The sequence below is a fragment of the Idiotropiscis lumnitzeri genome, chromosome 7, assembly GCF_059441095.1.
Source record: "Idiotropiscis lumnitzeri isolate Australia: NSW breed Sydney's pygmy pipehorse chromosome 7, RoL_Ilum_1.0, whole genome shotgun sequence".
Lineage (NCBI taxonomy): Eukaryota > Metazoa > Chordata > Actinopteri > Syngnathiformes > Syngnathidae > Idiotropiscis > Idiotropiscis lumnitzeri.
Genome location: NC_142397.1, coordinates 3083593 through 3106818, shown reverse-complemented (window position 1 = coordinate 3106818; position 23226 = coordinate 3083593). Strand labels below are relative to the sequence as shown.

The 23226-nt window shown below is 42.1% G+C and overlaps 1 protein-coding gene across 7 annotated transcripts in view; it reads right to left on the bottom strand.

Moving 5' to 3' along the window:
• The window catches only part of nectin1b (nectin cell adhesion molecule 1b), a 164342-nt gene extending 141754 nt beyond the window's left edge, over positions 1 to 22588 (bottom strand). For 2 of the 7 annotated variants that reach the window (XM_088300016.1, XM_088300018.1), the window contains exons 1-2: positions 21925 to 22587; positions 17765 to 17800 (exon numbers count right to left, since the gene is read on the bottom strand). In XM_088300016.1, the coding sequence (XP_088156142.1) occupies positions 17765 to 17800; positions 21925 to 21979 (91 nt within the window). In that variant the 5' untranslated portion in view covers positions 21980 to 22587. Of the gene's footprint in view, positions 1 to 17764; positions 17801 to 21924 lie in introns of all 7 variants that reach the window. The other 5 variants (XM_088300021.1, XM_088300022.1, XM_088300019.1 and 2 more) reach the window with 4 other exon arrangements.
• Between the last annotated feature and the right edge of the window lie 638 nt (positions 22589 to 23226).

The window sequence follows — 23226 nt, the reverse complement described above, 5'->3', positions numbered from 1 at the left end:
ATATGTGTGTGTGGGGGGGTGCGTGTGCGTCTAAAAATAGCTCCGCATCCCAACACAACTTAGTGATGTGTGTAAGTCGACCTGAAAGAAAGCCATGCGCACGCTCTGTTGCCATGCGTGCCTCCCTCCCATGTAAAAGACACCACATGGAAGCAGGAAAACGCAGTTTTTCCTGAACACTTTAACCGACGCACCACTCGCAAAATCCAGAGTTCGCACACCCCGATACAACGGCAAAATAATCCGGGGCAACCAAAAATATATTGAAGCAAACGATATTCAGCACTTTATGTAGCGTAAATATTTGACACCACGCACCCCCTTCAACGCCCTGATGGAGTTGGCGCACCACTTTCGCAACATAACCCAGTTGACCAAAAATGTGCCGAAAAAAACCCCATTCCTCACTTATCTATGTTGATTATGTCGCGGAATAGGCTTTCCGAAAAGCTTTTAAATCGCACAAACCAGTTAACACGCTGATAGAATTTGCGCACCCCTATTACCAGCCCAACAACACAACCCACCAAAAAATATCTCAAAACAAACGCCATTTCGCAAATGTTTGCAATAAATTAAACATCGTAGCACAGTGATGGCATAGAACAGCCCTTCCCAAGACATATCCACACCCCCTTCAACATACCAAGAGAGATGGCGCACCTCTTTTCCCAACACTACAATGCAACAGAGCAAAAAATTAAACAGAAGAAATCAAACCCTCTTTTGGAACACTACGACAGTGATTTGACATCACAAATGTTTTACATGGTGCATCCCACCTTCAAGATCCCGACAGATTTGCCGCACCCCTTTTCCCACCACAACTCTCTTGAAAAAATTAAAAATCTAGAAACAAAAACCTGGCATCTTTGCAAAAAGCTACAATGACTTACTGTCATGGAACATGACTTTCCAAAACAGTATCCCGTGCACCTTAGAGTTGGTGCACCCCCAGCCCGCCAAGAAAAAAAAAATTACAGTCAGTCTTAAAATCAGTTTAGCATAGTTCAACATATTTCTATACTGATTTTACACCTTGTGTGATTTACAGACAAATTTACAGTTTTGATGCAGCGCACCTTGATAATCCCCCAGATCACAGTGTGGTGTGTCAGGAAAATGTAGTCACTTGTGATTTCTGCAAGGTTTTTACATTGACGCAGACTTTCCCAAATTTTTTCATCCTATGCACCACTTTGAACACTCTGCGAGAGTTGGCGCACCCCGATCCCAAGAAAAAGTGTGGAGGTATGTGCGCTCCCTCAAGTGGTGCGCAATAGAGTTATTGAAATAATTACAGTTCAGTTGGATGATTTGAAAGTTTGTTTTTAAATATTTAGGAAGGAACCATTTTTATAAGTGAAACATTTCAATTAAATCTTTTTAAAAAAAAAATAATAATTTAATGCTGCCATTTTATTGACGGTGGTGCGTAAAGTATTTTTTGCACACCACTCTGGCATACTGCGATGTTGACATGACACCTTGGGCGGAGAGAAACAATGTAAATCTTCAAAGTACATCCATCGTTACAATTTTAATCCAGCGCACCCCTAGAGGGCGCATCGGTAATCCCCCGGATCGCAGCCAGCGCTGCATGTTGGAAGGTTACTCACTCCTAATTGTCTCTTTCCTGCGTACCTAGATGGGATTCTCTACCCCCCCCCTCCTGGTTTGGATACTGATTTACGACACATCAAGCGGCTCTTCGTGGCTGAAGCCTTGTTGATTCATCGAAGGCCGCCAGCTCCTGACAACCCCCCCATAAATATGAATCGTAAATCTAAGGTCGAAGTCACGGCGGGGGAATAATCTGACGTTACCGACTCGGAACATTAAAACGGGCGCATTTGAATAATCCCTCCTGGATGTACTCCTGTACATGAAGTCATCTCCGCATGTGTTAGCATGTTAGCATGTTAGCATCTTAGCGCCAACTCATTAGGCCCTTTTGTGTCCTCAGCAGAGACTAAAATTCAATCAACAATAACTACTTTTGCGAAGGCGGCCGAGCTGTGGGAACCAGTTCGAGACCGCCGGGAAGAGCGAGGCAAAGTAACTGACAATGAGGCGGGATTACGGTGAAGTTACGGTAATGCCTGTAATCCGCATGTTATTCATAACTCTCGCATCTGTAAAAGACAAAAGAAATGAGTCGGCGCACGAGAGTACAAAGAGGCCATTTATGTCGGCGAGATCCTGAAATTCTTTTAATGCATAATATCAACAAGGCACCTCCTGTGGGAATAAATCACATCGGAAGTCTTTCAAAAGGCTTTTGTTTCGTCCTCATGGAGGTTTTAAGTCACGCTTTATGCTAAAGTGCTCACCTAAATTGATGTCCAAAGGTTACGCCACAAGTGGGTGAAAAATTTGCTTTCTGTCCCTAAATATATTTTGATACCGATTGAAAAAAATATTTTGACTTTTTTTTTCAAGCACATTTGGTTTATGAGAAATTTAAATTTTTTGTTTTGAAATTTGACTCGACTTTAAAAGCTTGCGCAAAACAGATTTTTACATAGAGTTGTAATTTATGTTTCAGTGGGGGAAAAAATTCCCACCTTAATTTTGAATTATTAACTATATTGCAATATTAAAAATTGAATTAATATTTTATTATTATGAAAAAATGTGCTAAATAAACAAAATTGGGGCACATTCAGAATCATCAAGAATAATGTAAAAAGAAATGTTGCAAAAAAAAAAAAAATGTGCTATGCAATATGCCATGCTATTTTCTGTCAGCAACCTAATTTGCCAAATTGGCATAGAATAAATAACCAGGAATCAAAAAAAAATCTCAACATTTACGCTAAATTTAGTCGTGTCGCATCTTGCGTTCTGTATCATAGCGTTTTATAAAATTTGGCATTTCACTTTTGCCGTTTCTATTTTAGATACCGGGGAAACTTTTCGGGATTCAAATGATCCTAAAAATTATCCTTTAAAAAAAAATTTTTTAAAAAAGGCCTCGATAATGAGCGGCAATTCTATGCAAATCGGCGCTATTAGCATCCCTGTCCTCCAAAAATAGCGAGGGAGCCCCACTGCGGTGGCATTTTATTTCCGATTCCACGACAAAGAACGTTTTCTTGAAAGCAACTCTCAATCCAGCAGTCCACCCGCCGACTTCATTGGCACAAGTGGCATCTAGTTGGAAAATAACAGCACTGGCGGCCGCGTTTTAAGCAGCCTCCGCCCTCCCGACTGCCTCCCGCTGCGATTGTTGTGTTTCTCTTTTGATATCGTCTGCTTGTTGTGATTGCAGATGGGCTGATTTTGCGCCGGCGGGGTTCACAGGGAACACGGCGGGAATGCGCATATTCTCCGCACGGAGTCTTAGGGGAGATGAGCTGGCTGATGAATACCGAAGCCGCTATTAGCTGCGGATATGTACGACCGGGTGGCTGTTAGCATTCATCACAGAGCCGAGTGGAGGCTTAGGATACCAGCCACCGCTTTCCAGTTCTTTGCCGCGAGCCGGCCTCGGGCTTTACTGATAAAGTAGGAAAAAAAAAAACATTTCACATGGTTAGTATTTCCGTTTTCAAATTGGATTTATCGTTTCTACCGTCGTGTCTCAGAGAGTCAAAGAATGTAAGACAACAACTCAAGTCACAGACGAAGACTATGATACTTTTTTTTTTTTTTTTTCATTTGAGATCTCTCTTTCTCGGTCAGATTAAATACATCGATAAGGGATGGTCGAGTATTGATAAGCACGCATCCGTATTGGGCTGATACAAGTATCAGGTACTCGTGTTGGCTGCTGATACTGACCACTGATACTGAAGGCAAACAAATTCTCACATTGAGTGAGTCCCGTTTGACACTTCGGCGAATCATCCTCTGCCACAGAAAGGAAGCTTTTTGTTAAGGTCATTTTATTAATTAAATATTTTATATCAAAAGTAATAGCGGTATCATTACATGGTATCTGTTGTACTGGTAATGGTATCGGACATCCCTAATATATATTAAATATATTTATATTTCTTTGCTATTTATTTGTATTTTGTTGATGTTTTATTATTTTATTATTATATATGTTATCCATTTTATTTTTTGAATATTTGCATATTTTTATATTATACATTTGATTAAAAATATTTGTGGGTAATATTTTTGACTTGAAATATTTTTGGGGCAATTTTTTTGTAATTTAAAATTTTGAGGATTTTTTGAAGAGTTTTTTCAATTTTCTATTTGAGTGTTATTTCGGAAAGTTTTCTAAAATATAGTTCTATTAGTCATTTTTTTCAACTACAATGATCACTTTTATCTAATATTTTTTATATTTTTACATATGTGTGGAATTTTCAAATTTTAATTTTCTTTATAGTTTGTGTTTTTTCAAAAGTATTTTTCCTTTTTTCCCCCTAATATTTCACTTGCTGTTTTTCTCCCAATTCAATTAAGGAAAACTGAGGTTTCCCAGTCAGGCAATAATCAGACCCAGAATTGGAGGCTGTAAAGGAGACGAGCCAAAAACGTAATGATGCAAAACAACACCAAGGCCACAACCTGATCCGAGGGGCCTTGTTTGCGCGAGAGCGGCCGTCCAGTAAAGGAGAGATGAAGCAGACGTCCTTTTGTCTAAACATATCAAAAGCGCGAGGATCGCTAATGAACATGGCCGCCATTCAAACCGCAATCAGCACTTTGGCAACCGCAATCACCAACCGGCTGCCGTGACGCTCCAAATCCTTTTCCGCTTTTTCATATCACATCATTTGATGCTCTTTGGTCTATTCACGTGAAGGACGGATACAAAAAAAAAAAAAAATGGAGATGAAGGCCAGCTTGAGGGGCTTAGCGCGGCCGGCCGCCTCAAACTTTTAGAATAACGCACAATTTAATTACTCCATGAAGCTGGCGCGCGGTGTAAGCTGCCACAGGACGACACACAGACGGCGTTTTTGACCTTCACTCCATGGATGGATGCACGGACCGACAGACAGATGTGTTTTTTTTTTTAAAAATACCATAGTGATTTTTTTTTTCTAATGAATGTTTATGTTTATTTTATGATAAATATTTTTTTACGCCTAACATTTTATTTTACAATAAAAAATATTTGTTTATGTTTATGTTTGGATTTTTTCTGAGAATAATTACAAATATGGAATTTTATAATATGAATTTATGTTTCATATTTTTTTCATTTCATTGCTTGAGGTTTCATATTTTTGTGCATTTTTTTTTCAAATCAATATGTGCCTTTCTTAACATCATTTTTGGCAGCTTGGGATTTTTTGTTTCAATATTTCATGTTCCTAATTTTTACCTACCATTTTTGTATAAATATTTGTTTTGCCTAGTATTTTACAAATAAGTATTTTTTTTTAAATATTTGTCTATTTTTTGTCAACTATTATTTTCTTTTTGTCTCATATATTTTATGTGGTTTTGTCTAACATTCTCTCGCTCTCTATTTTATATAGAATTATATTTTAAAAATTCTGTTATTTGTTCACTAATTTATTTTTCATCTTCACATTATTTGCATTATTTTCTTTTAATTAGGGCCCGACCAATGACCGCTGCGGCGTCTCTATGTTTGTATTTCCAAAGTATATTTTTTTCTCTTCCAGCATCTCATATTTTCTCAATAGCCTTTGTCATAATCATCCATCTATTAATTTATCATTTTTGCATAAAAAAAGCAAATGAACCGAAGCGTTGCAAACACATTGAGTGTCCTCTCCTGAGTCGGAGGGTGCAAACAGTGGCATCTTTGTGACACGGCCGAAACAAACGCCGGCGGATTCCTAATGAGCTATTGACCTATGAATGGCGCCTCCGAAAATGACAGCTACCAATAGTGACCTTTAGTGAGACGAGTAAACATTAAGCGTTTCCTGCAAAATCTCGGCTTCGGCACGCGGCTGCGGTCAATGCCAAAAAAAAAAAAAAAATCTCAGAGTCATCAGATCACATCTGTAGAAAGCTACGTTAGCTTCTCGTGCTAGCCACTGCGCAAAATTCAACTTCCCAGGTGCAAACCCGTTTTGTCCTGGCATCACCCCATGAGTGGCCAGCACAACTCCCCCCCCCCCCCCCCATCGTGCCCTGCGCCCATCCCCTGACCTCCATTTCCGTGTCGGTCACTCTACGGCAAATCCGAAAAGCCTCCCGGCATCTCCATGGCGACCGGGCCTCAGTCGGAGCAGATGGCCTCAGTGTGCCGCGCGACAATTAAACAGCCAGCACTGAGCAGCGAGGAGAAAAGTGGGTCAGGATCAGGAGGCGGGGCCGGAGCGGCTCGCGCCCGGGATATCCTCAGCGGTCGTGGCTCAGAGGCCTCACCAACACCCCCCCCCCCTTAAAACAAACACACGCCTTGACACCGCACGGCAAATAGTTGGATTTTAAATCAACAAGGAAGAAAGTGGAGGCAAATAGAACAAGAGCAAGAACATCGCACGCCTTAAAAACGTCACCATGCTCAACAACTCGAGGTTGTGCAGAAGTGCAATGATCACAGACAACTCATGAGTTATAAAATTAATCGAGAAATATTTTTCAAAACACCGATTATATGTTTAGATTTGATGAGCGACAGGGTTGACGGAGGCTAAGAACAAAACATCAGCGAGTGAGGACAGTGGAACTTCAGGCGGGATTACGGTGGCAAATCCCGCCATCCAATCGATAGAATTAACCCTTTAAGTCCCGCATCTGGATTCTGAACAGAACACAACTGGATTTCTTTGCTGGTCTTTAGCAAAAAAAAAAAAAAAAAAAAATGTGGGTCACTGCCAGTGTGGTGGTTCGCAGCAGCTGTAGCAGGGAATGAGACTTTGAATGGTTGTTTCTCTATTGTCAGTGCTCTTCAACTGACTGGCGACCAATCCAGGGTGTAAAGCTGGACTCTTGTCATCGCTATTTGCAGCGTACATGTTCACGCGGCTCATTTTTACAAGGCTAGTGTAGTATTGATTCAAATTCAAATCTGTGAGTGGCCGCTTGTCTCAATGCGCCCACGACTGGATGGCGACCAATCCAGAGTGAAGGGATGGGATTTTTTGTTTTCATCATTGCTTCACATAGCTGATTTTTTTTTGGTGCAGGATGGATGGAATCTATTCATCCCACTTTGACTGTTAGTCTGAATACAACGGAACGGTTGTTTGTGTCGACTGCATACGCCCTGGCGACCAATCCAGGGTGCACGGCTGGACTCTTGTCATCACTATTTGTAGCGTACTAGTGCACACGGGTGATTTTTGCATGGCTAGTGTGATATTGATTCCCATTCAAATGCGTGAGAGGCCGTCTGTCTCAATGCGCCCACGACTGGATGGCGACCAATCCAGAGTGAAGGGATGGGATTTTTTTGTTTTCATCATTGCTTCACATAGCTGATTTTTTTGTGCAGGAAATCTATTTATCCCACTTTGACTGTTAGTCCGAATACAAATGTGAACGGTTGTCTGCGTTGACTCTATTTGCCCTGGCGACCAATCCCGGGCGTCTTCTGCATTTGGCTCAAAACGACGTACAGTTCAATGGAATTTTTGCCATGGTAGCATAGCGGTTCACACGGCTAACTTTTGATCGATCCCCACCTCGTTACTGTTAGGTATGTGAATCTTCAGCTGTCTCCAAGTGTCAACTGGCTGCTGACCAATCAATGCAGGACGGATGGACGGACAGAAGGGCTCATTTGTCATCATCACTGGCTGTGTAGTGATCGTAAAAAAAAAAAAAAAATTTAAAAAGGCTCGAAGTGCCTTTCCCTTGAATCGCTCATTAGGCTCATGTAAAAAAATAATTTATTCATTTCAGCAAACGACGACGCAGTTAATTAAATTAATTCTCACTTTTCAGTGTCATTAAGTGACAATTATGCAAAATACAAAAAAAGAGAGAACGTGCAAAGATAGCATTGAGTGGCTTTCGCAAAAGGGGAGAAAAAAAAAATACAGATGGAAAATAATTAACAAGCTTTTAATGGTAGCAGCGTCCCCGACGGGTCCAAGTGGCGACGCCGCCAACTGGAATCATGCTTGGACGTCGGCCACCGACGGGAGCAGCAGGTCTGTTCCCCCGCAGGGCCTACATGAGGATCTTTATCTCCTGACTTTCTTTTTTTTTTTTTATTTTTTTTTTTACTTGCATTTCTCTTTTTTTGGTACACGAAGCTTTTAAGGAAATTAGACTTTTTAATTGCTTAAATGCAAAATTGAATTTTGTCAGCACGGTGGTTTAATGGTTATTAGCAAGTCGGCCTCACATTTGAGAGATTTACGGTTTGACTCATTGTGGAGTTGTCACGTTCGCGGCGTTCTTATGGGGGATTTTTTTTGCTGGCTTCCTCTCAGAATCTAAAAATGTTCATCGAGGAGTCTAAATGAGGGGTCAGCAAACCTTTGGGGAAGCTGAGAGCTACTTCTTGGCTAAGATTAGTGTGAAGGGGAACCAGTTTGACACACACAAATGTACTCAAATAATGATTAATCATAAGTTATTATTAGAATTTGAGAAGAAAGAAAAAAAAAATGCAAAGTCGCCCACAAAAATTTCTCTCACAAAACAGGCTGTGTGCAATTATGGAATAATTGATAGGAGTATCTTTAAAACCGCAGCCCCTAATTTTTCGCACTCTTGCCGGGGAAAGGACGAAAGCCAGCCCACCGAGCGATAGACGCTGGACTGCACAGCCGCCTGTAAGATCCAGCACACCTAAACGCATGCATGAACTGAGAAGATCAAGAAAGTATGGGGTGGCTTTGTGCCTTCATGACCTGGACGACGTCCCGCCGAGCGTCTACTGCATAATGCTGAAGGCAAATGCCCGTCGCATCAGTCAAACGCTCCACTCGGCTACCTCCTCCCAGAGTGACCGTCATTCCCGGCCACTTGTCGCTGCATAATTTAGCATCATGTAAACGCCGTAACACACACGTTTGACCTGCAGCGGTCGCCGCCCTCGACGTGACATTTGGCATCTTCTCCGCTCGGCTGACAATCACGGCGGAATACAAAATGGCTCCCCTGCGTGATGCGGGCGAGCGGTCTTTTTTTTTTTTTTTTTTTCAAGATTCAGCGCGCTGAGGCAAGATGTGTGCGTGCGCTCCCATGTGGAAAACCCGGGCAAAGTTATTCAGATGGAAGAGGCGCACAGGCGGCGGGAGCAGGAGGAGGGAAGCGGAGGTGGGCGGCAAGGACTGAAGGAATTTATTTACAGACATGACTAAAAGATACGCCAAGTCGAATATTTTGGCAGAGATTCAATCGTTTGCTGCTTCCGAAAAGGAGAGAGAAGATTAGAAACATTTCTGATGTAATGATCTTGTGTCAGTTTACTTAGAAATATAAATACCGGCTGAGAAATTAAGTTAAATACAAATTGACAACACATTATAGACGTAAGGTCACTGCTTATCATAATTATTGTTTCATAAAACATGAAAAGTTGAAGCTATAAAACCTCACATTTGTTTGCATTATTTTAATCGAGTCGTGTGATCGTTTAAAAGACAACGTTTTAGTAAATTAAACTCAATGAAGCAGATAAAATTTCATATTAATTCATCGTTACCTTGCCGTTATTTTAGCACTAGTCTAACCTATAAGACCAAACCACCAATGTAGAAAAAATCTGATAATAATTTCAACAAATACACAAGAAGAACAGCTTAATCAAATATATGAAATCATATTGAGGGGGGGGGGGAAATCCCACGAATTACTAAATGCTATTTGTTTTGTTTTAAATGGTACTTAGCATTCTTCGATGTTTGTCTTCTACATTTTCCAAAAAGTTTCCTGAAATGTGTCAAATTAAAGTAGTAAACTATACACGAAATGGAGTTTAGGTAGGTAAGGCAAGACTTACAACGGAACAAACAAACATACCGTTGAGACGATTTAATGAGCTTAACCCCGAGAAGAAAGTCAAACTGCGGCTTTACCTGTTGTGGAAACGACAGGACGAGAGCTCCTTACGACACCATTTCTTGCGCCAAATAAAAAAAAAAACACGATGGATTAATTCATCCGGTGTCAGTAAGACAGAAAAAAAGTAAATACGGCAAGTAGGAGTCCTCTCGAGTCTGTCATAAATAATACATTTGGGATGCTGCAGTTGGCCTGGTGAAAAGCATTAAAACTCCAAAGGCTCACTCGTCTCGTCTCTTCCATATCAGCTCCGGCAAACAAAAAAAAGCGCACCTGATGCGGTGTTTTTCTATTCCTGTGTGTTTGTTTCACACATCTAATTGCACCGAGGGATCTCGGTGGGAGCTTTGCCCTCTCACGACTCGCTCGTTTCAAAAAGCCAGCCAGCCATTTTCAATCCTCCCGACGAGGGCCACATCGCGGCGGGCAATAAAGGCAAGTGGGTGAAGGCTGTTTGACACCTGACATTATGCAAACATCGCACTGAAATGCAGCAAGGCTTGAAAGTGGCCAATCGATCGCAGGCTGAGTTCGTCCAGTTTGGCTCCGACACGGACGGCAACTGCCGAGGATCAATGGCAAATTGCAGGTCGCCGCCTTGTTTATCTTTACTGCACTCGCAAGTATTGCTGAGCGCGTGTTCAAACTGAACGGCATGGTTCTCCAAATAAAAGCCTAAAATAATGTGTCACTTCTTGTTGAAGTTGACTGCAAAACGAACCCACAAAGCAGAACATAATTAGGCAATGCCTATTTACCAAGCCACATAACTTTATCTCATCATAGTAGCTAGCTTAGCCAAGGTAGCTTCATTGACAATATTTAGCGCTTTTCATACACGAGATAGCTCAACGTGTTTCACAAAGTTAAAAAAACAACAGTCAAATGGAGTTACAAACAAAAGTATTTCAGACAATTAAAAGCTATGGGGCGGGGGGGGGGGAGCTTAATGCTAACATGTACAATGCTATAGGTTAACAGATATTAGCATTCATGTTTTGGTCATTATAAAATGTCAAACAGCTGCTTTTTTTTTTTTACCACATAAGGAGCAACATCATAAAAAAACAGAGCCTACAACAATATTATGCGTAAATTAACGTGAGGCTTCACACAATCAGGATTTTAGAGCGTATGACCAAAAAGAGAACTGATCACTAATCCCATCAGAAATGGTCTCCAACTTTTTTTCCGCCGTGGACCGGTTCATACAAGTTCCTAACTTTCGCGGACCGGCAACCGCTTGCTGTGCGAAGCGGGCTTCGTACGTGGTCCATTATTTATTTATTTTTTTACTCATTTTGCTAGCTTGTGGGTTTAATATTAGCGTAATTTTCGAACGGTCGCCAGTTATGACTTTGGGGTGTGTTGATTCCGCATAGCGCTGCCCCCTAACGGATCTAATCACAAGACGCGTTGCAAAGCCAGCAAGAAGGCTCACGGTAACTAACTGGTGATCTGATGGGCTATCGCAAGTGTCTATCAACTGTAAAAGCTCCCTTGAGACGCAGAAGAGACGTCCGCACGATTGCGTCTGAAGGCCTCGGACGAATAGTGCTTGCTTCTTGTATTATGAACTCTGCCTGGCAACACAAGCTAGCTGAATTCTGATTGGATAAAAACTCTACAAATTCAACACTGGAATATAAGATGACATAAATGTGAAGAATATGATCATGATTTCTTCATTATGTTAGACCAGCAGAGACCTTGACCCTGGCCTTGACCGCCCACCACTGGTCAAATCAAATCTTTCGATAAGTTTTCACTCAGCAAGTCGCAGCTCCTAAAGTCGTCAATTAGCAACTCAAGTCAAATCATGTGAATCGAGTCTGCCACCTCTGCTCCGAATGCTGAATCTCCCCCAGTAGGAAACACTAAGCCAGTGTCGTCCATGCAAAACCTTCCCCACCGCTGCCAAAACCGCAGCCGCCGACACCCTATCACAAACACGCCGTTACTTTGAAGCGTCGTCATCTCCCGGAGCGATATCATCGCTGCGTATTAAATGAGCCAACATCATCACTCATTAAGAAAAAGGAAACATTTCATGCAACAAAGCTCCCGTTTGTACCGCGAGTACGGAGACTCGGTAAGAAGAGCGAGGATAGGAGATGTTTCGGTGGGATGAGGAGGGGGGCTCGGAAAAAGATGTAAAAGTCTGGCAGCGGAACCTGACGAAATAGGCGCACGCGCACGCGTGTGGCGAGGATGGAAATTTCATCACAGAGCACTTCTCTGGCAGGCGACGTTAGCGCTACGGTTTAAGAGTTCAAGACTTTCATCAAAGGGAGGCGGGAACGGATGGTTTGAGTCACCAATTGGACGCGGCGACGGTTCGTGAAATCGGAAATGGATCTCACAGCACCGTGGAAAAATAAGTCGCTGTTGGCGCAATAATGTCGCCGTTGGTGCGCAAATAAAGACACGGTTGTTTGTTTTAAATGTTTCAATTTCAGGAAATTGAATTTGAAATGATGGGAGGCTCGGATGTCCAGTCGACAAGAGCCCCAAAATTCAGCAACATAACTTTTGTCAACGTTACACATCTTTTTTTTTTTTTTTTCTCCGGATCCCAAATAAGACAAAAGTACCTTTTTCGACTCGGCATAGCTGATGAATTTGAGAATTTTAATTAAAAAAAAAAAAAAAGAAACTGCAAAAAATAGATTTAAAAAAAAAATACTTTTCCGACAGTTTGACGTTTTTTATTTTAATATTACAAAAAAGAAAATCTGGGAACTAAAATTTGGGCAATTCAACAAAATATTTGAAGTTTTGCTCATGTGAAAATTGCCTTTCTCGCATTTTCAACAAAGAAAGAAGAGTTTCCAGAACAATTGTTAAAGATTAAAAAAAAAATTTAAAAAAAAAACTCAACAAATTGTTTTGGAGCAAAAACAATGTTCTCGCTTTGTTGTGCTCACCAACATTGTTGCCTTAAATGTCAAGAATTTATCATTTGAAGCTGTTCCGATTTAAATGACTGTTTTAGCGCCCCAATAAATCCAAGTTGTTATTTATTTTTACAGTCAATGTGAATTTTGCAAATGACATATCACATGTTTTTTTTAATCCAAATAAATATTTAATCTTTAATTCTTAATCTCAAAAACCATCTGATTAATTTTGTTCGCTTTCCGAACAGAAATAACTTTTTATTTGAGGGTTTTTTTTAAGCAAAAATTCAGTTCTTAATTTTTTGGGGATAAACATTAGCCACTGATTTTTATTTTATTTTTTTTTTTTTGGGCATAAATTTAAAAATTCTTATCCCCAAACATAGGGAAAGGAATCCTTTTTTTCTTAATTACATATACACAATTTTCTATTCTGATAATCGACATAAAAGACTCATTTTGAAAAATAAATAAATAAATATAATTCTCAAAATTTTTCAACAGCCGCTGATAAATCTCGCTAAACTTGCTTCCTTTCAAAAGCTACAGCAGCCCATTTAGGCGGCAAATTAGTCCCGCTCGAATGAATTGAGGCCATTTGGAGCAAAAACATGCAACGTAACCTTGTCGATGTGAACCTTTGAATTCATTTAATTTTGATAAACAATTATTGTTTGCTTCTCATTCCTGCTCGCCTTGACTATCAGAAAAAAAAAAAACTTTTGGAGCCTTTTTTAAAAAAATTTTTCCCCAATGGCTTGATAGAGCTCACCGTTGACGAACCATTATTGGCTAAGTGTGTTTTTTTGCAAGATCCCCCGCAGCCCGCAGCTTATTGGACGACTGGTCACGAGGCCTAATGGAGGCTCATCTGTGACTTGTCGGCGTGGAGGGGCCGCACTGACCAAATCGACTTTATTTTAAAAGCAGACGACTTTCAAAGACTTGGGAATTATCTGCCTACAATCCTTTATGAGCCAGCGACTGAACGTCTCACTTGTGTATTATCCTTTTTTTTTTTTTTCTTCTTCTTCAGATGAGCGCATGAAAACATTGCTAACAAAGGCCGCATTTCCTTCCAGCATTCTCACCTATGAATAAAGATCATGTAAAGAAATAAATATCATTCGCTTTGTCGTCCATGTACTGTAAGCCGAGAAAGGTTGTCACTATGGTAACAGGCGAAGAGCCTCGGAGCAATCCTACCAGCTATTTGCAAACCAATTAGTGTAAAAAAAAAAAGAATAAATAATAAATAATAAAAAAAAAAAAATTTAAAAATCCCTCGGCTGTCAGAATTCCTCCAACAAGACTTTGGTGAAGATTAAGATCAATTTAGGCGGCATTACAAGCCTGTCAAACAACGCCGGAACGCCCCAGTCAGACAAACGGTCGAGAGAAAGCGCTCGGGATGGACGCAGTCAAGTCGAGCGGGGATTTTAACCGTTTAATCCCTCGACAAGAATCTGTCTGCTAAATAGGAGGAGAAATGTTGAAGACAGATTAATGCCGAATCTGAAAAGCTCGGGGCGAGATTTGATCCCCTTCATTGATTTCCTCTTTTGCCTCGCTTTGCTGAGTCGGCCATTCCAGTTGAAACAGAGTGGAATGTCAAGGATTGAAAGCAGAAAATTGCAGATAGCCGTGTTCGCCGCTCGGATCCAACAAGACCAAATATGAACAACCTGAGAGCAGCATGACATATGCAGGAGACCAATTTTTGATTGGTGCTCATTAGGCCAAAATCTCGAGTCAGGACTTTGTCGTGGGTACGTGTGACAGATTTCACCCCAAATAGTTGCTTCAAACCCAACTGTTCAATTTCAGTCGTGGGTCTTTGGGAATTTTCATGTTGCGCGATGAAATTACTGATAGCTGCTCATTTATTCCAATGATTTAACAATTAGCATAAAATAGCCTTCATTAAAGGGGAAGTCAACTCAAATTAAATTCTTTGCAAAAAAGTGGTCAATGCGTCTTTACTCGCCTAAACATGGCATTCTGTTGAATATTTTTCACTTAAGCAGTAAAATGCCTGTTTTTCGCCATCTCAGGCGGCCATTTTGTCACTTATCGTCGACTGTTGCTTGGTTAACGACCAATGACGGCTCACATATTTTCCAAATCTGATTGGTTGTTATTCTATCCCTGAACTGTGGTGTTATTTTCAGTGGAGAGAAGTAACAAAATGGCCGCTCCTGATATGGCTAAAAACTGGAAGATTTTACTGCTTCACCCATGTTCTACAAGCACAATATTAATCAGAATGCTGTGTTTCGACAAGTAGGCCCGCATGGGACATAGTCTAGTAAAAATCATTTTTGAGTTGACTTCCCCTTTAAGATGACACTTATGACTACATCTGGTCAATACTCCAGGTGGCATTAACCTGAAATCGCTAGAATAACTTGAGAAAAAAAATCTCCACTAAAGCGCTCAGCCGGGAATTTCAACCATTCATTTATTCTTCATCATGACTGGATTCTCACCCCTAAACAGATTCCAAGCCTCGGCCGAGGGTTGAACTTAATTCATCATTCATTCTCTCTCTTGATTCTATTGGCGCACAGAGGGATGGCGCGCTCGCTACCATTCAGGTTCAGTGCTTTAATGTCATGTTTTATTCACACCCGTCCAAATGCGACCTTACAAGCAAAACTCCAAGCGGTTGCTCCTTGAACTCCGGCGCCGAAACACAAAGAAAGCAATTTGAATATTTTGACGGGACAAAAAGGAATTTGGAGAGAGTGCAAGTTACCGCTGGGCAACTCGTGGAAGACGAAACGGAATATGAACCTCCTATTTAACAGTATTTACAGACACAAAAAAAAAAAATAATATCCTTGAGTAACTTTTAGGTCTTTTAAAATCTGCAAACTGCCACTCGTAATGTCTCCAATAAATGTAATCTTCCCTGAAAAATAATGTCCCCATTTAAGAAAATATGCAAACAAATATGAATATTTTCTTTTAAGGAAAGCAACAGTTTGCCTTGTAAGGAAATAAGAGCTTCTTGAAAATGACAAATCCGGTTAGACCACTTTTTAGCAAAGCACAACATCGATAGTGTCTTCTTTTTAGGGACGTTTTACAATTCTAGTGTTTTTTTTTCTTCCAGAAAGTGCAAAGTACACACTAATTGTGAGCAAATACATCAAAATGTTGGATTCATCTTTCTCAGACCGATACAAGTACTAACTGGCACTGACACCGCTCGTTCGTGATGGCTAAATGAAGCTTCAAAACTGCTTCATGAACCAGTTGTAATATTTTTGGACTCCAGTAAGCAAACCGGCTTGCCTTTTTTTAAACCCATTATTTAAACCAACAGTGCCATCTACAGGACTAAAAAAATACAACAACTGCTTCATGAAGCAAATTTGAAGCTTCATTTTCCCATCACTAACTCTCATACTTTTGGTGTATAAAATCGCGAATGTGTCCAGTATAGCGCCAACTACTGGCAAGGAGGACTTCATGATGTTTAATTTTCTTTGCCTTAAGTTCCATAAGCCACCAAAACTTGAAAATATCAGCGGTATCAGCCCGATACCGATACCTGGCATCGATACTCGCAGATCCAATGTCATTTAAAATGCACACAAGTTCAACAAAGTAACGGTGTATCGTCCGCTATTGCCAGAATCTGATCCGCACGGTTTGTTCACGGAGTAGATGTGCGACTTGAGTGTGAGGCGGCTACGCCACGCAACCCTTGCCTAATTTGTTCCTCAAACGGCGGCGTGGAAACACAAAGAAAGCAATCCAAATATTTTGACTGAGTAAAAGTAGTTTTGAGAGCCTGGAAATTACTGCGGGGCAACTCGTGGCAGACAAAACGGAATCTTAAACTTTCCATTTCACGCAGCGTTCCGGGAGAGATTTGACAGCAGCGCCGCCGCAGCGAGCCCGTAACGCTCAAAGAGAAGTCGGAGCGAGCGAGGAAGCGAGCGCTTCCATTAGCTCCCGCGAGCGGCAGCGGCAAGAGAGAGAGAGAGCGAGAGAGAGAGCGCGACGCCGCTTAATCTCCTGTCAGCTCGCCTTCTAGCAAGTCTCCCAGGAACGCTCCTGCCCATCCATCACGAGAGGCGACGCCCCCAAGAGGAGGCCGGAATCACAGCAATTAGCATTCACACTCCAACTATCAAGCCTTACAATCCCCGTGTGACTTCGCCCACGGATCGGCGCTGTCGTCGACGTGGGGTACAAATTGCCACAAACGAGCAAATTACAGCGGGGGGGGGCACTAGAATGGCACGAGGTGGAGTGCTGACCTCCGCCAAGGCAAGACCAGCCTGATTTGGTTCCGCGTCAAATCGTCAACGCAGCGCATCCACTTGCATGAATGTGACCCTTGGGAATATGCTTTGTTTTTTTCCCGCCCTACAACAATAAAGTGTAATTGCACCTCTACTCCAGTAGATGGCAGTGGCGCTCTCCTCCTAAAAAGTCTCATACACACCAATGGACACAAATACATGTCTGACTCTTGAGTCCCGTCGTTGTCACTGAGAACTGAAAATGCAAAAAAATTGCACAAATTTTTCCTTCACTCATTCTTTCCTTTTCACGCAGTGCACAGGAAGCCAATCCCGTGAGCCCGAGGAAATTCCTAAATTAACCGAGGACCATCGGCAGTTCTTGGTTCATCTTAGAACACGACATTAACAAAGCAACAAACAAGTACATGCCGCTACCAAGGAAAGAAAGAAAATGAAAGAGTTATTATTTTTTTTAAGTTAAGCAAAGTGAGGAAAAAAAAAGGTGTGGCTGGCCTAAACCTACGGCGCAGCGTCATACATCCCACCACCAAGGCCCAACAGTCATCATGCATCATTCACTGGCGGAAAATTCCACCAAATTGAACAAGTCCCATCACGACAATGCGGAAGCTTTGTTATTATTGGTTAATTTCCAGCACAAAACTAAAAAACAAACAAACCGGGGCTTACCTCCACCAAGGCTTGACATTTGTGAGGCATCATTTCCTGGGAAATTGAAAACATTTTAGCAAAATCTCAAAAACTAGGCCAGCAATTTCAAAGGGTGACATTTCTTTTTTTTTTTTTTTTTAATTCCACTCAACTCAACGAGCCTTACTGGAAAATCGTTACATTTTATTGGTTCATCTTGATCCCTACAAAAGCAAACCATGTCGTAACTCCTCCCACTCCAACAATTTGACCAATATTGCAAAATCTCCCAAATTGTCCTTCAAACATTGCTTGTCTTGGTCGGGAATGGTGTGACCCGAACCGATTAGTGGTTTTTAGTTCTTGGTTGTCACTAAACAAACAGGGGCAAACATCCGCCAGCGCTTAACCACTCCAAAGCCTCGTTGGCTGGAAAACTGGGCGAAATGTTGCAAAATGCCACCAATGTTAAGGAGTCACACCGCAAAAATGCTGCGTTTGGTGCTTTGATCCGTAAAAAAAAAAAAAAAACAGGGCATACTTCTACCAAGGCCAACTCTTAAGGCCTTTTCACACTGCACTTGTTTTTGGAGGTCTCCCTGTTACAAGGAATTAACACACTCGAATGAAACATTTTTCAACCGATGTTTTGCTAAGTGCAGTGTGAAAAGGCCAAAAATGTTGCTCATTGAAAAGTGAAGGAAAATGTTGCAAAATTTCCCAATATGTCTTCGATACGTTGATATTTGAGGGTGGAATTCTGGAATTTGAAGTCGTTTTCAGTTTTTTTTGGTTCATCTTGATCACCAAACCAGCAACCAAGGCCACCAAACTCTAAAGCCTCGGTCACCGAGAAATTTTGAAAAATGTTGCGAAATGCAATCAAATTCAAATCCATAAAAATCCTAAAAAAAAAAATTTAAAAAATCAAAGATGGCACATGGTCGTTCATCCAGTGACATTTTAGGATGACATTTCTGGATCTGAACTCAACAAACAAGCGGCATACCTCCACCAAGGCCCAACTATGCTTGTGAGTTACGCTCTGGGGAATTATATAATGTGTTGTGAACTTGAACCATATGAGTAATTGCTTGCTTGCTCAACGTTGTGTGGAAGTAATTTGGATCACCAAAAAACCAACAAATGGCCTTGGCGGAGTTAAAAATGTGCAAAGTCAGCATGCTAATTAAAAACATGTGCGCCTTTACCAGCACTTTCCTGCTTGAGTCACCATCAAACATTCACCTTCATGTGGCCCCGATGACCTTTGACCCTCACGACTGCACTGAACTCGCACATCGCAGTGGGCAGAAATTTACGGACGCCCGCCCCCCCCCAAAAAAAAACAAGCTGTCAATCACCACGACAGCAAACGCGGCGCGTGGATCGGTTTAAACGGCCAGCGACGCAGACACACGCGCTCATCCCGGCGGCCAAAGTGATGACTCACGCCAAAGACGGCCAGGATGTGATTTATACTCGCCGTACGTCGTCGTTAATAAGTCACCGCTTCCCACTAAATAAAAGAGACATCAGAGCCGTACCTCCACCGAGGATTCAAATTAAACCCAAAGTCTGGAATCGCGGCCGGCCAAAGACAGCAGGCGCTCGTATTACCCGCGCGCCGATCATCTCTTTGGCGAGGGCTCGCCGTTTTGGAATCTGGCGTGTGGGTTTTTTTGGGCCGCGTTCCCACTCGCAACATGGGCCATCCCGCTGCGAGCGTTTGGACCGGGACGCTCCCACTTGGTTGTGCTTCCACAATGAGGACAAAGTCGGGGAACAGGCTGTATATCAATTAGGACTTAAAAAAAAGAGGGCGGGCATTTACAGCGACGCCCTTTAACCCCCCGGAGGCCACAGAGAGCAAATTCTTGTTGCGGCGTGTCTGATGGACAACAATTCAGACGGTACAGCTTCTTTCCATTAACACACGCTCACTCCCGGGTCAATAAAAAAAAACTGCTGTGGCAGAACTGCACCGTTTGGTTAGAACTGGAGATGAACAATTAACAGAGTCCGATGTCAAGCCTTTTTGGGGAGGGCACTTTAATAGCAGTTGGGTCAAAATAACCCAATTTGGGTCAAAAAGCCAATCCACTGCTTGGATTGAAATCAAAATGACCCAAGTTGTGGATCGGCTGTTAGACCCAAATTGGGTTAATTTTGGGGCCACCACGAGCTGTTAGAACTTGTATATTGTATATTCTGGCTTCTGAAGAGCCATTTATTGTTTATCTGTTTCTATCGTTAGTTACAGAGGTGCGTTATTTTGTAAAGGTATATTTCTTATTGTGAAAAGCAAACCGGATGTTGTTGCGTAATGCACTTCCTGTTTAGCGACGTACACTGACGCAATGAAAGATGGACTACAGCTTCGTCTTCTGAGTCAAGCACAGCCTCTACGTATATATGTTACAAATAAAATGAAATATTCTCCGATGTATGTCAGTATTAATGAGAGGGGTTTGTTTATTTTCAATTTACATTCCGAAATATGTTGAGGTATCTTCTTATGATTAGCCCATGCTAACTTAGCCAACTGTTCGTCATGTAGCAGCAAAGTGTGGCACATTGTTTTGTTGTGTTTTATTCTGAAACAACACTTAAGTATTTTATGTGTTTATTGTTAAAGTTTTACACCTTCCTAACTCGCCTTTACGGTGAATAAATAGCAAGATTCATCAACAAGTGTGGTCGTTTAAGGAGTTGTCGGCAAGGGGGACGTGGCAAGGGCAGATCATTGAAATATGACAAGTTCAATAAATATTTTATATTTGCACCGAATTATTTAAGCCTTTAAATAAATGCATAAAAAAATTGCACGTATTTGTTGACTTCTTCGGATTCACGACGTGTCTGTCTGAATGTATGCGGCGGCCGTAGAGCGCCATTCTGACCCCGGGCCATCGGGCCACCATTGTCGGACCCTAAGATTAATCGAGAATGCGGTTTTCAAATCAGAAAGGTGGTGTTTTGGAATACAAGTTAGAAATCATCCTACGTCTTTCGATTTGGTCGTGGACCTTGCTCTGATCACCTGCTGGAGATATTACAGAACAATCATGCTCAATGAGAAAGAGGAATCTGGATTTGAAAGTTCTGAACTCCTATTTCCACATTTCCACTTATGTCATTCCGCTTCTTTAGGCAGCAGACCAGTTAGAACTGAATCTTCTTTTTTTTTGTCTCCGCCGTACAAATCGGATTTTGAAGCATGTGTTCTCATTTGGATGCGGCGCCCATCCCAACTGTGGAAAAAAAACAAATCGGAACGGCGTCGCGTGTAAAAGCACCCTGAGGAGTATCTCATTTGGCTCGCCATTTTTCTTTTCTTTCACTTTGCCCGAGACGCCTCCAGTACAATTTCGGAGACGTTTTCCATAAACACCCTTGATTGAACAGCTTCAAACGCTTCGTGCCACCTGCCCCCCCTCACTACCCCCGTAACCTTCCACACACACACACACACACACACACACACAAGGGAACGACACTAATCCTGATCTTCTCCACAAGCGAAGGGATCATCTCGCCGTAAATCACATGAAGCTCTTTGTGATCAAAGTATCCCATCACTGTTAAAACACACCAATGAGCAAGGTCGACATCTCCTTGTAATTCACCTTGGAACAGGAAGGGGGGGGGGCACCCAAATGGGAATATGGAACATTCTTCCATGAGAACACCACTGACCACTGACAGTTATTGAGTTTAAATAGCCTTTAATGTGCACACACACATACACACAGTTAGTGGCTGGAATAGATCCCGAGATGTAACATTCCCACTCCAACACGGTCGAATCCACAAAGCGGAATAAAGGATTTGGACAAGAGAGGATGAAGGGAGGGAGGTCATTACATTAAGGATATTCATCCCATTACAACTGGAGAGCAGAGGATGCTTTTATTCCAAACCCCAACCGCCACCCCCTACTCAACGTGAAATTAGCCAAACTTTGCAGTGCCTCGTTCACAACGCCATCTGCCGGCCACCTATGGAACTGCACCCCCCCCCCTCCAAGCTAAATAAGTACTCTGCAGCAAACACACTCCAAATTGCAAATGTAACGCTTGTATGTATTTATGCATGCAATGAATACAAAACGCGTGACAGCAAAATAAAATACAGGAAAACCATGAAAATAAAAGTATTTTCTTTGTGTTTTTTTTTTTTTTAGTTAAGGGGCTTACCTTGGACGTGCAGCGCCAAGAGAAGCACGCAAATCCCCGCACACAGCTGCGCCATGGCACCTCAGCTCTCCTGGGGGTCTTCTGCGTTAGAACCGCGCACAAAGAGCGTGCATGCAACTTGCGCAAATCCCACTTGAGGGGGCAAAAAAACAGTGGGAGGGAGAGAGACCAAAAGAAAGTGGGGGTCCCCTGGAAAGAACTGGACTGTTACCTCCAAAGCCAACCAAAAAGGGGGGGAAAAAACTAGCGGATTAGGCGTCGCTAAAGCATCTACTGGTCGGGAAGGTTCCACGCGAGACTTCCACGGCTGTTGCGAATTGAGCGTCAAGCGCGCCGCTGTGGCTCCATCCAAGTCTGTGGATCGATGGCCGGCCGCGGGGGAAGTTTCCCAAGACTTGGGCGTCCCGCTTCTCCTCGCCTCGGCGCTTCAAGTTCCTCGCGGTGGCGGCGGGGGGCGGGGAAAGATCCGCAACGTTCTCCCGGGAGTCAGGTTGTCGATTCCCCGCTTGACGCGGCGAAGCTCCACGCAAGAAGCGGCGGCCGTGTGTTCACGTTGCTCAGCGAAACGAGCGACTGCCTGGCTGGGTGAGTGAGTGAGTGAGTGAGTGAGAGCGTGCGTGCGTGCTCGTCCCCTCCTCGCGCGCCACCATCCAAGGGACGAAGCTCGGGAGAAGCTGACGTCACGGGAGAGGGGGAGGAGTCGACATGCCCGGGCCCGCCGAAATGGACGCGCACACGGACACGCGCATATTTGGAGAATGTATTACGATACAGTTGCAGGTGAAATCAAAAGCTAATAGGTAAAATGCGGTACGTTTTTGCAGGGTTACCGAAAATTCAGCGTCTGTTTAAAATAAATCCAGTCGCTGATTAGTTGTTAAAATAAGTAACATTTTTACGGATTAAATTTAAAATGACAAACATGTACATTAAGTTCAGAGGTGATAGGTAAAATTTAATTATTTTGTTTATGTGTATGTATTTATTTTAGTATTTTGGGGAATTTTTTCCGTTTGAAATCAACTGTTGATAGATATTAAAAATGGATGTTTGCATGCGTGTCCATATATACGTGTGGGTGTGAGCGTGCGTGCGTGTGCGTGTGTAGGTGTGAGTGTAGGTTTGGGTGGGCGTGCGAAAACAAGAGCCAATAGAAATGTGACGTGACGTTACACATTTGCTTATTTTTTTTATTTTAATTAAAAAATATGTTTGCATGAAATGAAATGTGTTTATAAAATCACACAGCCAATAAATAAAATAAAATAAAATAATATAAGATAAATAAAATGTTACCAATCT